Source organism: Schistocerca nitens, chromosome 8 (genome assembly GCF_023898315.1).
Source record: "Schistocerca nitens isolate TAMUIC-IGC-003100 chromosome 8, iqSchNite1.1, whole genome shotgun sequence".
Taxonomy (NCBI): Eukaryota; Metazoa; Arthropoda; class Insecta; order Orthoptera; family Acrididae; genus Schistocerca; species Schistocerca nitens.
Window position 1 is genome coordinate 345,441,712 of NC_064621.1, and position 17,924 is coordinate 345,459,635.

General features: G+C 42.9%; 1 protein-coding gene across 1 annotated transcript in view; it reads left to right on the top strand.

Moving 5' to 3' along the window:
- The window catches only part of LOC126199556 (nose resistant to fluoxetine protein 6-like), a 296,567-nt gene that overhangs the window by 231,711 nt on the left and 46,932 nt on the right, over nt 1-17,924 (top strand). Inside the window, exon 8 of the mRNA XM_049936478.1 lies at nt 8,338-8,470. Within this exon, the coding sequence (XP_049792435.1) occupies nt 8,338-8,470 (133 nt within the window). The remainder of the gene's footprint in view (nt 1-8,337; nt 8,471-17,924) is intronic.

Here is a 17,924-nt window from a genome sequence, read left to right on the forward strand (position 1 = left end):
TTTACATCTGTATCAAGTTTATCTATTTTCTCTGTTGATTATCTACCACACAGATTATGTAATCCACATATCTGTACAAGTAACCATTTTTGTATCCTTTCTTTGTGTTGACTGTATTGAAAATTGTGATTTCTGTGATTTTGATGAATATGTTTACTAATGTCCGCAGCTCGTGGTCGTGCGGTAGCGTTCTCGCTTCCCGCGCCCGGGTTCCCGCGTTCGATTCCCGGCGGGGTCAGGGATTTTCTCTGCCTCGTGATGACTGTGTGTTGTGTGATGTCCTTAGGTTAGTTAGGTTTAAGTAGTTCTAAGTTCTAGGGGACTGATGACCATAGATGTTGAGTCCCACAGTGCTCATAGCCATTTTTTTTTTACTAATGTGTTCCTGATATTGGTAATATTACTGGAACGCCATTCGGATCTCCGGGCGGGGACTACTCAAGAGGACGTCGTTATCAGGAGAAAGAAAACTGGCATTCTACGGATCGGAGAGTGGAATGTCAAATCCCTTAATCGGGCAGGTAGGTTAGAAAATTTAAAAAGGGAAATGGATAGGTTAAAGTTAGATATAGTGGGAATTAGTGAAGTTCGGTGGCAGGGGGAACAAGACTTTTGGTCAGGTGAATACAGGGCTATAAATACAAAATCAAATAGGGGTAATGCAGGAGTAGGTTTAATAATGAATAAAAAAATAGGAGTGCGGGTTAACTACTACAAACAGCATAGTGAACGCATTATTGTGGCCAAGATAGACACAAAGCCCATGCCTACTACAGTAGTACAAGTTTATATGCCAACTAGCTCTGCAGATGATGAAGAAATTGATGAAATATATGACGAGATAAAAGAAATTATTCAGGTAGTGAAGGGAGACGAAAATTTAATAGTCATGGGTGACTGGAATTCGTCAGTAGGAAAAGGGAGAGAAGGAAACAGTAGGTAAATATGGATTGGGGGGAAGAAATGAAAGAGGAAGCCGCCTTGTAGAATTTTGCACAGAGCATAACTTAATCATAGCTAACACTTGGTTCAAGAATCATAAAAGAAGGTTGTATACATGGAAGAATCCTGGAGATACTAAAAGGTATCAGACAGATTATATAATGGTAAGACAGAGATTTAGGAACCAGGTTTTAAATTGTAAGACATTTCCAGGTGCAGATGTGGATTCTGACCCTAATCTATTGGTTATGAACTGCAGATTGAAACTGAAGAAACTGCAAAAAGGTGGGAATTTAAGGAGATGGGACCTGGATAAACTGAAAGAACCAGAGGTTGTAGAGAGTTTCAGGGAGAGCATAAGGGAACAATTGACAGGAATGGGGGAAAGAAATACAGTAGAACAAGAATGGGTAGCTCTGAGGGATGAAGTAGTGAAGGCAGCAGAGGATCAAGTAGGTAAAAAGACGAGGGCTAATAGAAATCCTTGGGTGACAGAAGAAATATTGAATTTAATTGATGAAAGGAGAAAATATAAAAATGCAGTAAATAAAGCAGGCAAAAAGGAATACAAACGTCTCAAAATTGAGATCGACAGGAAGTGCAAAATGGCTAAGCAGGGACGGCTAGAGGACAAATGTAAGGATGTGGAGGCTTGTCTCACTAGCGGTAAGATAGATACTGCCTACAGGAAAATTAAAGAGACCTTTGGAGAGAAGAGAACCACTTGTATGAATATCAAGAGCTCAGATGGCAACCCAGTTCTAAGCAAAGAAGGGAAGGCAGAAAGGTGGAAGGAGTATATAGAGGGTTTATACAAGGGCGATGTCTTGAGGACAATATTATGGAAACGGAAGAGGATGTAGATGAAGATGAAATGTGAGATAAGATACTGCGTGAAGAGTTTGACAAAGCACTGAAAGACCTGAGTCGAAACAAGGCCCCGGGAGTAGACAACATTCCATTGGAACTACTGATGGCATTGGGAGAGCCAGTCATGACAAAACTCTACCATCTGGTGAGCAAGATGTATGAGACAGGCGAAATACCCACAGACTTCAAGAAGAATATAATAATTCCAATCCCAAAGAAAGCAGGTGTTGACAGATGTGAAAATTACCGAACTATCAGTTTAATAAGTCACAGCTGCGAAATAATAACGCGAATTCCTTACAGACGAATGGAAAAACTGTTAGAAGCGGACCTCGGGGAAGATCAGTTTGGATTCCGTAGAAATGTTGGAACACGTGAGGCAATACTAACCTTACGACTTATCTTAGAAGAAAGATTAAGAAAAGGCAAACCTACGTTTCTAGCATTTGTAGACTTAGAGAAAGCTTTTGACAACGTTAACTGGAATACTCTCTTTCAAATTCTGAAGGTGGCAGGGGTAAAATACAAGGAGCGAAAGGCTATTTACAATTTGTACAGAAACCAGATGGCAGTTATAAGAGTCGAGGGGCATGAAAGGGAAGCAGTGGTTGGGAAAGGAGTGAGACAGGGTTGTAGCCTCTCCCCGATGTTATTCAATCTGTATATTGAGCAAGCAGTAAAGGAAACAAAAGAAACATTCGGAGTAGGTATTAAAATTCATGGAGAAGAAGTAAAAACTTTGAGGTTCGCCAGTGACATTGTAATTCTGTCAGAGACAGCAAAGGACTTGGAAGAGCAGTTGAACGGAATTGACAGTGTCTTGAAAGGAGGATATAAGATGAACATCAACAAAAGCAAAACGAGTATAATGGAATGTAGTCAAATTAAATCGGGTGATGCTGAGGGGATTAGATTAAGAAATGAGACACTTAAAGTAGTAAAGGAGTTTTGCTATTTAGGGAGTAAAATAACTGATGATGGTCGAAGTAGAGAGGATATAAAATGTAGACTGGCAATGGCAAGGAAAGCGTTTCTGAAGAAGAGAAGTTTGTTAACATCGAGTATAGATTTAAGTGTCAGGAAGCCGTTTCTGAAAGTATTTGTATGGAGTGTAGCCATGTATGGAAGTGAAACATGGACGATAAACAGTTTGGACAAGAAGAGAATAGAAGCTTTCGAAATGTGGTGCTACAGAAGAATGCTGAAGATAAGGTGGGTACATCACGTAACTAATGAGGAGGTATTGAATAGGATTGGGGAGAAGAGAAGTTGTGGCACAACTTGACTAGAAGAAGGGATCGGTTGGTAGGAAATGTTTTGAGGCATCAAGGGATCACAAATTTAGCATTGGAGGGCAGCGTGGAGGGTAAAAATCGTAGAGGGAGACCAAGAGATCAATACACTAAGCAGATTCAGAAGGATGTAGGTTGCAGTAGGTACTGGGAGATGAAGAAGCTTGTACAGGATAGAGTAGCATGGAGAGCTGCATCAAACCAGTCTGAGGACTGAGGACCACAACAACAACAACTGTGTGATATGTTAGATTTGGTTATGTGTATGTGTCTGATGTCTTTGATATTGCTTTTTATGTATATCTGGACTGTGCTGTGGATTAGATATCAGTTTTGTGATATTCTTAGAGGAGATGAAATTTTTGTTTCTTTTATATATATATCGTTCTTCATTGATCAGTACAGTGCTGTTCCTTTTATTAGCTCTTGTGACTCTGATCTTGTTAGAGTGTAGTTTTTCTTATAATTTATTACTGATGTTGCTATCTGTTTGAAAGTATCTTGCTTTAACATGATAATTATGTCGTTTATTTCTTTCTTCACTAGTTCTCGTGCTACCCCAATACTTACAGTGCTATTTTCTTGTTTCTCTTCCTCTATCAAGATGCTTTCTGTTTCTACAATCAGATTCTCTATGTAGTGGTTTTCTGTCTTTGTACTGATGTGCGTTTCAGACCTGTCTCTCATAGCTGTGTTTCTTTCTCTATTAATTCTGTATCTGTGAGGTTTATTAGAGTAATATTTGTAGTGGTGTGTGTGTTGCACTTTGTCGTGTTTTTCATTCTGGCTATTTTCGCTAGTGAGTGTTCTAATTTTCCGTTTGTGTGTGTACATTGCAATGTTCTTCCTGTTATGTGTTCTTTATTTTGTATTTTGTTCATCACAATGGCCCCACCTCAGGTCTCATGGTCTGCAGTGCAATAAGCTATAACTCTCGTTCACCATTGGTATTTCTGGAGGGGACGCCATCCAGCTCTCGGTACGTGCAGAATGTTGTCAGACCCGTTCTTTTTCCGTTATTGTTGCCGGCCGCTGGTGGCCGAGCGGTTCTGGCGCTAAAGTCTGGAACCGCGCGACCGCCACGGTCGCAGGTTCGAATCTTGCCTCGGGCATGGATATGTGTGTTGTCCTTAGGTTAGTTAGGTTTAAGTAGTTCTAAGTTCTAGGGGACTTATGACCTCAGCAGTTGAGTCCCATAGTGCTCAGAGCCATTTGAACCATTTTTTTTTCCCGTTATTGCAACAGGAAGGTGACGTGTTGTTTCAACAGGATACAGGATCGCCCACATACTGCCCCTCAAATCAACGAGCTCTAGTGCTCTACAAAACGTGCAGCAACTTCTTGGCCAGCATTGTCTTCGGACTTGTCTCCAATCGAGCGCGTGTGGGATATGATGGGACGAGAATTGACTCGTACGACTCGTCGATCAACAACTCGTACAGAACTACGTGAACAGGTCGAGCAGGCGTGGCGTAACGTACCCCAGGACAGTATTCGCCATCTGTACGATCGACTGGATGCCAGTCAGGGCTACATCACGTACTGATTTGGATACTTCAGTATGGGTCGATGCCTGGTACCTCAGAACCACTTGTGCTATTGATCTATAAATGTAATCATTTCATGTACTCCACATGCACTGTTGCAATAATAAATCTTGATTGAATTGAAAACCTCTAAAAAAGATGTACTAATTTTTTGGCAGTGTATCTACATCTGCATCTACATCTATATGGATACCCTGCAAATCAGACTTAAGTGCCTGGCAGAGGGTTCATTGAACCACCTTGACAGTAATTCTCTATTATTCCAATCTTGAACAGAGCACGTAAGAAACGAACATCTACATCTTTCCGTGCGAGCTCTGATTTCCCTTATTTCATTACGATGATCGTGTCTCCCTATGTACGTCGGCGGTAAACAAAATGTTTTCGCATTGGGAAGCGAAATTAGGTGATAGAAATTTAGTGAGAAGATTCCACCGCAACGAAAACCGTTCGTTTTAATTACGTCCATCCCAAGTTCTGTATCATGTCAGTCACACTCTCTCCCCTATTTCTGGATAATTTCTCGAATTATCGTGTAACCGAAGTTTAACGGATTTCTTTTAGCATTCATGTGGACGACCTCACACTTTTCATTATTTAGAGTCAATTGACAGTTTTCGCACCACACAGACATCTTACTTACAGAGTTTTGCAATTGGTTTTGGTCTTATGATGACTTAACTAAACGATAAACGACAGCATCATCTGCGAACAACCTAACACTGCTGCTCAGGTTATCTCCTAAACTATTTATATAGATAAGGAACAGCAGAGGGCCTGTAACACTCCCTTGGGGAATGCCAGAAATAGCATCTGTTTTACTCGATGACTTTCCGTTAATTATTACGAATTAGTTACTGTGAACCATGGTCTCTCTGACAGGAAATCACGGATCCAGTCGCATAACTGAAACGATATTCCACAAGCACACACTCTGATTACAAGCCGCTCGTGAGGTAGATTGTAAAAAGTCTTGTAGAAAACTATAATTACGGAATCAATTTGAAATCAGTCGACAACAGCACTCAACACTTGGTGTAAGTAATGAGCTAGCTGCGTTTCATAATCACGGAGTTTCCTAAATCCGTGTTGTCTGTGTGCGGCGACGTTTTAAAACCCGTGTTGTCTGTGTGTCAATAGACCGTTCTCTCCGAGGTAATTCATAATGTTCGAACACAATATATGTCTCAAACTTCTGCTGCAAATCGACGTTAATGATATGGGCCTGTAATTTAGGATTACTCCTACTACCTGTCTTGAATATTGGTGTGACCTGTGCAACTTTCCAGTCTTCGGGTACGGATCTTTCGTCGAGCGAGCGGTTGTACGAGTATATGATTGTTACGCACAGAGCTGTTGCATCAGTATATCTGAAAGGAACCTAATTTGTATACAGTATGAACCGGAAGACATGCTTTTATTAAGTGATTTAAGTTGCTTCATTACTCCGAGCTGGAATATTTACTTCGTCTTCTTTGCTGAAGGAATTTCGGAAGACGTGTTTAGTAACTCTACTTGATCAGCGCTGTCGTCGATAGTATTTCCATTTCTATCGCGCAGGGAAGGTATCGATTGTGTCTGGTCGCTGGCATACTTTGAATGCGATCAGAGTCGCTTTCGATTGTCTGCCAGATTTCGTGACAAATTTTCGTTATGAAATGTATTATAAGGATTTCGCATTGAAGTCCGCACTAAATTTCAAACTTCTATAAAAGATCGCCAATTTTGGAGATTTTGCTTTTGTTTAAATTTGGCATTATTTTTTCGTTTTTGCTGAAACAGTGTTCTGAACGTTTTTATGTACCAAGGTGGATCAGCGCCGTCGTTTGTTAATTTATTTATTATAAATCTTTCAACTGCTGTCGACACTATTTCTCTGAATTCATGGCCCATCTGGTCTACACTTACCGGTGCATTGTTAATTTGGAAGAAGCGGAAACTGTCTCTCAGGAAAACTTGAAGCGAATTTTTGTCTGCTTTTTTGAATAGGTGTGTTTTTCGTTTGTTTTTAGACGATTTGAGAGTTACAATATTCAGTCTCGCTACGACAACCGTCTTGTCACTAATCAGTGTATCCGTTGTGATGCTCGTTATTAGCTCGGGTTTATATGTACGTATGTTCAACGTTTCTGTCTAAACCACTGGATCGATTTCAATCAAACTTGACACATATATCGCTTACTGTCTGGAAATAATCGCTGCTGTGGAGGTTACAACCACCAATCTACCAAAGGTGCAGCGCGGGGTGGGGGGTGACACAAAAGTGTTGCCCACGAAGCGCTACTACCCAGACTTTACTCATCCAGTATTTGAGAATGAGAGCACATAGTGACTTGACACAAGTTTTATACCTAACTTCAAACCTTTGCGAAACTTTTTCTCGCTGACAACCCCCACCAAAAGATGACAGAAAAGAAGTTTCGCGCGTGCTACACTTTCGCTATTTAGGCAGTAGAGCTGCCACATCAGGTATGACGTTTTAATTTATTACTTCTTTTCTAGTAATTGTATTCGCGACATAATCATATAGCACTTAACGCACAGCAATATTATATTATTCATTGCACAACACGTAGTTCAGCAGATCGACGTCATGAACACTGAGATGTGTATCAATGCAACTGCATGGCGAAATTCGCTAGACATACAAATGAAATATGTGCACAAATATGTGTGAAATACGTTAAATATGTGTGAAATATATGTGACATGTGCATATGTGGGCAAAGCCATCGATAAAATACTCGTAAACCCGTGGATCGATTTCAGCCAATCTTGATACACATCTTAACAAATACCTGGAAAGAAATACTGTGGTAGTAATAACCAGCAATTTCCTATTGTGGTGGGAGCGATATTGTGGAGAGAGAATGGGGGAAGGAAGAGATAGGTACATATGAGGGAGGAGGAGACCGATAGAGAGAGGGGGAGGGAAATGGACAAAGGAAGAGGATAAGATGGACAGAGAGGGAGAGGGGAGGCAGATAGTGGGAAGGGAAGGTGGAGACACAGAGAGAGAGAGGGGGAGGAGAAAATAGAAGGGTGAGAGGAGACAGAGTGGAGATGGCTTTAATGGGGTGGACAAAGTGTGGAGGTAGCAGCAGGTGGACTAATACATTTTGAATAAATAGATACATACGAAACGCTAGGTACTCAACCAGTAAATAAATAAATGAAATAAAAATGTTCGGCCATTGAGCGACAACAATGCAGTCAGTCCTGAAAAAGTTGTAAATAGAGGGATCCAAATGTCGATCTGTGAAGCATTTTGAAACGAAATATTACGTGGCTCACAAGATTCTATGATCAAAAATATACCTCATTTATGGCAGGGTTGACGGTCAGAGGTCCGTCATTGAACCAAGCGCTATTGACCATGTCATGCTGACACAGACAACAGTGTCCCTTCCATCCTCCCCCCCCACCCCCCCCCCCCAACCAACCAACCAGGCAATAGTGTACATAGAACTACGCATGAAAGCATAGTGGAATTTGCGTTTCTTCAGCCTTTATCGGCCAGATTGACGATTTACAAGTTTTTATGTTTGGCAGCCGACTTGTCAGTTTGACCACTTGGCTACAGAGTCATAGCCTTCTGTGCGAAGTATTAGTTACTAAAACTTCTGCTGATCACGGTTATAAATCTTAAGAACAGCAGTTATTGTGCTGGTGTCAATATGTTGCAGTGAGGACGAGTTCGTGCGGTACATGTCAATGATTTACCTGCCGACGTACTCGAGAATCGTGCCGTACGTCACTGGCATGGCCGTCGGCTGGGTACTCTTCAGCACCAGAGACAACAAATGCGACGCTTCCTCGGTGAGTAATTACTGACGCAAGGTGGCGATCGCGAGAAAGTTTGCCGCGCAGGGTAGCTGCGCGGTCTAGGGGCCTTGCCGCGGTTCGCGCGCCTCCCCTCGTGGGAGGTTCGAGTCCTCCATCGGGCATGGGTGTGTGTGTCATTCTTAGCTTAAATTAGTTTAAGTTAGATTAAGTAGTGTGTAAGCCTAGGGACCGATGACCTCAGCAGTTTGGTCCCATAGGAACTTACCACAAATATCCAATTTTCCCCCGGGAAAGTTTCCGCTCCTCTTGCCCACAGCTTCAGTCTAGGCAACCGACACAGCTGAAATAAGTACACAATGTAAAAACTACACTTTGACGAAGATTGTAAGAGTAATAGTAGATTTTTCTGAAATTAGTGATTGAGCTTTATTTCTAATGTTGGAAACTTATTTGCTATTCCAGTGACGAAACATGAGACTGTTGCTATACTCCTTAGTTTTTTGTTTCAATACAAGCTTCAACGAATTCTCAGCATCGGTAGTGGACCAATAGGCTCTCCAGTGTTTCGTCAGTAAGTACTTGCAATTTAGCGTTACTGCGGAAAACTATTTCATTTGGTTGGACTTCGACAGGTAAGAGATGTTACATTGCCTATTCCATGGATAGTGCACCACAGGTCACAGGTGAAAAGCCATCGACGTTATCCCAGTTTTGTCATCCCAAGACCATTCCCTTTGCCACGCGCGGCAAGAAAAAGGCTGACTTGCAGCGTGACAAGATCATGGCGTCGTTTCTCCAGTTATGTCGAGTCAGTGGGCCAACGCATAGTTCGTGATTCAGAAGCCCGATAGCGCTGTGCGCCTTTGCGGCGATTTCAAACAGACAATCAAAGCACAATGTCTCGCAGATTCGTATTCCATTCCACATCAGCCAGAGTTGTTGGCGAGGTTCTTGTTCCCAGAAATGACTTGCGCGATACTTACCTACAGTTGGCGCTGAAAACAGTTTCTCGGACGTTTCTGGCCCTCAACACTTTCTGTGGGTGCACCAGTTTAATCGCTTGCCTTTTGGAATCTCGTCTGCTCCATGAATTTACCAATGGTATTTTGAGCAGTTGATTCATGTCATTCCCTGTTGCATCAACTACCTGCGCCATGGATGGTACTCTGGAGGAGCATTTACGATACGTTCAGATGTTTTTACGACGCCGCCTGGAGAATGGCCGTCATTGAAAACTGGAGAAGTGTTTTCTTTTTCTTTCCGAGAGTGCATTTTTTTGGCTCATGTGCTTAGTATAATGAACTGCTGCGTCATAAGGAAAAATTAATTAACTTGACTTTTGACTTTGACACAGATTAGACAGGTACAGATCTTACACTCTCTTTTGATTTTTTGCCTAGATGCATACATTTTAAAATTTTTTACCTATCTAACATAAAAATCTGTGAAAAAATTAGGCTATTGATAAAATATGTTTTCTTCGTGGCTGCTGCAAGGAGAGAACGAGTTAGGTACAGGATGAGTTGGCGGTAGGAGGTTTCCGTTTCTCCTGTTCTCGGGGAACGCCAGCCAAAGTCGGAGAAAACTGCTACAACTCGCAATGAAGACTCCGTCTCTCGAGGCAGCTAAAGTACTCACAGTCGCCGTAAGATTTTCTGGAAACACTTTCAGATTGAGAAGGTTGAACAACAATGGCAGTACGATACCTTCTTGCTAACAAACTGGTCGCTTAGGGAACGTCTTTAACTCACAACCTGACGGCGAAATATTTCGCGTCGTTCGGACCGTGATAGTGGCAGATTCGCCCAGTGTTGTTAATTTGCGAAGAAATCACTCTGCACTGGATTGCTAAACACACTAATCATTTTATGAAGGTCCTGTGATCCAACGTCGAATAAAAGTTCGTAGACGATATTTACCTTCCTTTTCACAAATTAAATTTTTTATACGTTTGTTTTTGTGGCCATCTTCCGCAGCAGCTGTTAACATCTGTTATTAAAGGTTGTCTGTATTTTTTATTCTTGATATTTGCGATTGCAAGTTGTATCTCTGCTTCATTTCAAATTACGTCTATATGCAAACTTATCTGACACCCCCCCCCCCCCCAAAAAAAAAAAAAGTCGAATAGGCGTTCATTATCTCCAACAATTACAAACGGCTTAGTTGCTCTTTTTTCACAACAAAGAGCGTTGTCTTCTCAATTATGGTAGCGCATCATCGCAAGTACTCGCAGCCGGAATATTACAATAATATTACATTAGGTAGCGACGCACTTCTGATTGCCCCCAACCTGCATCAACATAATGGCATGAAATGATAACTGAATAGAAACCTTAGCTTCCGACAGGTGTTGCTAACATACATCAATTAGGACAGCCCAATATGTGTGCCCCGACCGTGAACAGAACAAGGTCAATGGCCGCGTAAACTTTAACTATATGAAAATGGTATCGGTTCCCGGAAGGACAGATATCATTGATGACCGTGCAGCTTCTCTAGAATGAAATGATTATTAAATCGAAACCCTTAGCTATCCTCTGTGCCCTCGGTGGCTCAGATGGATAGAGCGTCTGCCATGTAAGCAGGAGATCCCGCGTTCGAGGCCCGGTCGGCGTACACATTCTCAGCTGTCCCCATTGATGTATATCAACACCACCTGTCGGCAGGTAAGGATTTCGATTTAATTATCATTTCATTCTAGAGAAGCTGCACAGTCACCAATGGTATCTGTCCTCTCGGGAACAGATACCATCTTCATATAATGGCATCAAGTTTGTCTGGTCTGCAGATTGTGAACGAGCTTCTCAATGCTTTAAGCAACGCCTGTGCTCTGCTTCCTGTCTGGCTTCCCTTACACTTGGCAAACCCTTAACCCTGGATCGTGACACATCCCACTGTGCCATTCATTAGTGCCGTCCGGTCCCATCGGAAGCTGCACAGCACCGGACAATCCGTCGCTCATGCATCACAGACGCTTTTAGCTGCGCAATATCTTTTTTCAAAGACGGAAAAGGAGTAATTTTTAAAAAGTTGCTCATCTTCCTGTATAAGACGAGGTCCCTCCTCATCACCGATCATAAGCCGCTGGTTTCCCTAGTTAGCCCTCGTTCCCAGCTGCCAGAGAGAACGGCCACCAGTTGCAGTGGTGGGCCTTCTTTCTCATCGGATTGTTAGGTTCTAAAAATCTTAAATTAGGTACCTAATATAGGTTCTATCACTTAAGAAAATGGTTATAAAAATCAAAAAATAAGTGTCCAAAATCTGACATTTTATTGTCTAGAAAAATACATAGATTGACAAAAATCCGTATTATATTATTGTCCATTGTCCCGGTGTACCCTTGGGACAGGGTGTATGTCCTTTTTGCTGCCCCTTCTTTGGGCAGCATGTGGTTGTTGGTGATCGATGCATTGTCCAACTTCCTGTACATAGTGAAGGTGTCCTCCATATCATCGACTGCTACAGTTCACATCTTGTCAGTGACTTTCGACTTTGAAGGGGCTCTCAGGATCCTGGTATCTGACAATGATCAGCAATTTGTGTCATGGGAATTTGAGGACTTTTGTGTCTGCAATGGTATCCAACTTGTGACTATCACTCCGTTTCACCTAGCATCTAATTCCGAGGTTCCTTCTCATGGGGTCCTGTTCCCTGGCCGTTATCGAACCATCATCAACCCATGAAGTACCTGCATCAACAATGTAGTTTAGCGGCGTTTTCATGCCTGTGTCTATACCAAAATAATATTATCTACCAGTTTAATTTCAGTTGATTCCTTTAGTACCATTCCTAACAGCGACACACAGTAGCAACTTTCTATGCCTCGTTATAAATCATTATTTTTCCATCGGTGAAACATTGCTCCACCACTGCATTTTTTCAGGTTGTAGTTAGCAAGCGTGGCGACGGAACTCAACACATACGAAGTCAACGTTGCACATTGTCTGGACAATATACGTTGCCGACAATGGCTAGTTACTTTGTAAATACCGGAATTCCTCAGTCTTAGATCGTCATTAACCAAGCCAATTAGCGTAACGAAGGTTACGCATGAGGCGTTGAACGAATACTAAAGTAAACAATCTATTAACTTGACAGAAAATCCTAAGAAGGTCTGGTCTTATATTAAATCAGTAAACACATCGAAGCCATCATACACTCCATGACCATAGTGGCATTGAAACGGAGGACAACACAGAAAAGGCCGAAACACTAAACGTCTTTTTCCAAAACTATTTCAAAGACGAAAATCACACTCTATTTCATCCTATAAATCGTCACACGAATGGCCAAATTACATATCGAAATAAATGACCAGGGGGTAGAAAAGCAACTGAAATGGCTCAACACAGGAAAGGTCAGGGACCTGATCGAATACCAGTTCCATTCTGGGTGTACCGTAAGTCTCTTGAAGAAGGAAGCGTTCCTAATCACTGGAAAAAAGCTCACGTCATTCGCATTTCCAAGAAGAGTCGCGGAACAGACGCACGAAACTATAGGCCTGTATCTCTGATGTCGGTGTGTAGTAGAATTTTTTAACATGTATTATGATCGTATATAATGACAGTTCTGGAGACCGGAAGTCACCTCTGCAGGAAAGGATATGGGCTCCGAAGATAATGATCGTTTGTAACTCAGATTACTCAGTTCGTCCATGAGACCCAGGAAGCAGTAGACACTGGCGCCCCAGTAGATGCCGTTTTCCTTGACTTCCGGGAGGCATTCGATACAGCTCAGCACTGCCCCCTCATGCTCGAAATATCAGCCGAAGAGATATCAGACAATCTGGGTGATTAGACTGAATAGTTTCTGAACGGAGATAAGTCTTGAGATATATAAGTAACTTCAGGCGTTCCTCACGGAAGCATTATAGCACCATCACTTTTAACAACATATACACATCAAAAAAAGTTTTGCATCACCCCGGTTCCCAGAATTCCTGAAGACAGACGTTGACTGTGGATATTGTATCACAGACACAGTTCCTTTGACTGTTCAGAAATGTCACTAAACCCGTCCAAAGGTGTAAACAACCATGCATGAGCAGCGCCTATTAGACGGAGAGGGTCCGACAGACGATCAGTTCCAGTCATTCCACCAGGAAGGAGGTACAAGGGCTCGTGTTGTCTGAAGTCCAACCGTGCCTAGACGGTCAATACTGCGGTTCGATCACGTCCGCATTGTTGCTTTGTGCCAGGAAGGGCTCTCAACAAGGGAAGTGTCTTGGCGTCACGTTTGGGCATGGAGGAGATACAGAGAGACAGGAACTGTCGATGACATGCCTCGCTCAAGTCGCCCAAGGGCTACTACTGCAGTGGATGACCGCTACCTACGGATTATGGCTCGGAGGAACCCTGATAGCAACGCCACCATGTGGATAATGCTTTTCGTGCAGCCACAGGACGTCGTGTTACGACTCAAACTGTTCGGAATAGGCTGCATGATGCGCAACTTCACTGCCGACGTCTACGGCGAAGTCCATCTTTGCAACCACGACACCATGCAGTGAAATACAGATGGGCCCAACAACATGCCGAATAGACAGCTCAGAGTTGGCATCACGTTCTCTTCACCGACGAGTGTCGCGTATGCCTTCAACGAGACAATGGTCGGAGACGTGTTTGGAGGCAACTCAGTCAGGCTGAAGGCCTTCGACACACTATCCAGCGAGTGCAGCAAGGAGGAGGTTCCCTGCTGTTTTGGGTGGCATTATGTGGGGCCGACGTACACCGCTTGTGGTCATGGAAGGCGCCGTAATGGCTGTACGATACGTGAACGACATCGTCCGACCAATAGTGCAATCATATTGGCAGCATAATGGCGAGGCATTCGTCTTCATGGACGGCAATTCACGCCTCCATCGTGCACATCTTGTGAATGACTTCCTTCAGGATAACGACATCGCTCGCTTAGAGTGGCCAGCATATTCTCCAGACAGGAACCCTAACGAACATGGCTGTTATAGATTGAAAAGGGTTGTTTATGGACAACGTGACCCACGTGGTGAAGACTGCCAGTCTCGCTAGCGGGATGAAAGCAGATCTCACCATCTGCAGCATCGTCGACAGGACTGACTGCGGACCTTTGGTACAGAGCCGAGTGGAGGGTCTGAATCAGAGGCTGAGACGGTTCTGCGACCATGTGGGCTGCAGATTCCTCGACTTGCGCCATAGGGTGGTGGCGTTTCGGGTTCCGCTGGATAGGTCAGGAGTCCACTACACGCAGCAAGCGGCTACACGGGTAGCAGGGGTTGTGTGGCGTGGACTGGGCGGTTTTTTAGGTTAGATGGCGTCGGGCAAGTACAGAAAGGGCAGCAGCCTCAAAGGGTGCGGGGCAAAGTTAGGACATGCGGGGGCCAAGCAGCAATCGGTATTGTAATTGTAAACTGTCGAAGCTGCAATGGTAAAGTACCGGAACTTCAAGCGCTGATAGAAAGCACCGAAGCTGAAATTGTTATAGGTACAGAAAGCTGGCTGAAGCCAGAGATAAATTCTGCCGAAATTTTTACAAAGGCACAGACGGTGTTTAGAAAGGATAGATTGCATTCAACCGGTGGTGGCGTGTTTGTCGCTGTTAGTAGTAGTTTGTCCTGTAGTGAAGTAGAAGTGTATAGGTCCTGTGAATTATTATGGGTGGAGGTTACACTCAACAACCGAGCTAGGTTAATAGTTGGCTCCTTTTACCGACCTCCCGACTCAGCAGCATTAGTGGCAGAACAACTGAGAGAAAATTTGGAATACATTTCACATAAATTTTCTCAGCATGTTATAGTCTTAGGTGGAGATTTCAATTTACCAGATATAGACTGGGACACTCAGATGTTTAGGACGGGTGGTAGGGACAGAGCATCGAGTGACATTATACTGAGTGCACTATCCGAAAATTACCTCGAGCAAGTAAACAGAGAACCGACTCGTGGAGATAACATCTTGGACCTACTGATAACAAACAGACCCGATCTTTTCGACTCTGTAAGTGCAGAACAGGGAATCAGTGATCATAAGGCCGTTGCAGCATCCCTGAACGTGGAAGTTAATAGGAATATAAAAAAAGGGAGGAGGGGTTATCTGTTTAGCAAGAGCGATAGAAGGCAGATTTCAGACTACCCAACAGATCAAAACGAAAATTTCTGTTCCGACACTGACAATGTTGAGCGTTTATGGAAAAAGTTCAAGGCAATCGTAAAATACGTTTTAGACAGGTACGTGTCGAGTAAAACTGTGAGGGACGGGAAAAACCCACCGTGGTTCAACAACAAAGTTAGGAAACTACTGCGAAAGCAAAGAGAGCTTCACTCCAAGTGTAAAGGCAGCCAAAACCTCTCAGACAAACAGAAGCTAAACGATGTCAAAGTTAGCGTAAGGAGGGCTATGCGTGAAGCGTTCAGTGAATTCAAAAGTAAAATTCTATGTACCGACTTTACAGAAAATCCTAGGAAGTTCTGGTCTTACGTTAAATCAGTAAGTGGCTCGAAACAGCATATCCAGACACTCCGGGATGATGATGGCATTGAAACAGAGGATGACACGCGTAAAGCTGAAATACTAAACACCTTTTTCCAAAGCTGTTTCACAGAGGAAGACCGCACTGCAGTTCCTTCTCTAAGTCTTCGCACAAACGAAAAATTGGCTGACATCGAAATAAGTGTCCAAGGAATAGAAAAGCAACTGGAATCACTCAACAGAGGAAAGTCCACTGCACCTGACGGGATACCAATTCGATTCTACACAGAGTACGCGAAAGAACTTGCCCCCCCTTCCAACAGCCGTGTACCGCATGTCTCTAGAGGAACGGAAGGTTCCAAATGATTGGAAAAGAGCATAGGTAGTCCCAGTCTTCAAGAAGGGTCGTCGAGCAGATGCGCAAAACTATAGACCTATATCTCTGACGTCGATCTGTTGTAGAATTTTAGAACATGTTTTTTGCTCGCGTATCATGTCGTTTTTGGAAACCCAGAATCTACTCTGTAGGAATCAACATGGATTCCGGAAACAGCGATCGTGTGAGACCCAACTCGCGTTATTTGTTCATGAGACCCAGAAAATATTAGATACAGGCTCCCATGTAGATGCTATTTTCCTTGACTTCCTGAAGGCGTTCGATACAGTTCCGCACTGTCGCCTCATAAACAAAGTAAGAGCCTACGGAATATCAGACCAGCTGTGTGGCTGGATTGAAGAGTTTTTAGCAAACAGAACACAGAATGTTGTTCTTAATTGAGAGACGTCTACAGACGTTAAAGTAACCTCTGTCGTGCCACAGTGGAGTGTTATGGGACCACTTCTTTTCACAATATATATAAATGACCTAGTAGATAGTGTCGGAAGTTCCATGCGGCTTTTCGCGGATGATGCTGTAGAATACAGAGAGATTGGAGCATTAGAAAATTGTAGCGAAATGCAGGAAGATCTGCAGCGGATAGGCACTTGGTGCAGGGAGTGGCAACTGACCCTTAACATAGACAAATGTAATGTATTGCGAATACATAGAAAGAAGGATCCTTTATTGTATGATTATATAATAGCGGAACAAACACTGGTAGCAGTTACTTCTGTAAATAATGTGGGAGTATGCGATTTGAAATGGAATGATCATATTGTAACCTCCCCACAACATATTCTAAAAAATATAACTATATTTATTAGTAATGGAGCCACAGCTAAGTGTGACCTTCCCACAAGAATATTAATGGCAAAGACAATTAAATGAAAGCTCGCTATCTGACTCAAGTACAGGTTCCCATTAAATAATGAACGCTAATCCCATGATAATGAAACTGTAATGATAACCTAAACTCAATTCAACCGAAAAGTCGGTGTTTGCCCTGTGCGAAACGAGAATAAATTTCTTACCTTAGTGAAACTGCATGTCAAAATTCTGCTCTTATTGTTCTCTCGCGCTTGCATGAAAAGCATTGGAAGTACCTTTTAAAAATCTTTGTTAAAAGGAAATGGAAGGAAATTTGAATGATTGTCTCTAAAATTGCTTTTAAATCAAAATTATTATTGGGGGCGATTTTTGAAAGTTAAATTACAATGACTGTTCGTTACATTATCTGATGAGCGCAAAGCTGCATGATTATTTATTTAAATAAATTATACCTCGTCCTGAATCTCGACCATTGCGATGCCGACGCCCGCCGACTGCTCTCCGCTACTGCTAGCAACCGACTCCAAGCATTACTGAGGACTGACTACTGCAGACTGACTACTGCAGACTGACTGACTGCAGACTAACTGACTGCAGACTGACTGACTGCTCGCTACTGCGAGTTGAGCGCAACTGCTCTGGTCAGAGATTCTACAATGTCTCAGCATCGCTGCCGCACAACATACGTGTTTCATAACCCTCCACTGGGGGGGCAAAAATTTGGCAGCGATGGTGAGTCATTTGGACTTGCCATCGTAACAAATTTTTCTTTTAATTAATTAACATTTACAAAATATTTAGATGTATCACATGAATTAAATGTTGTGCGCATGCACCG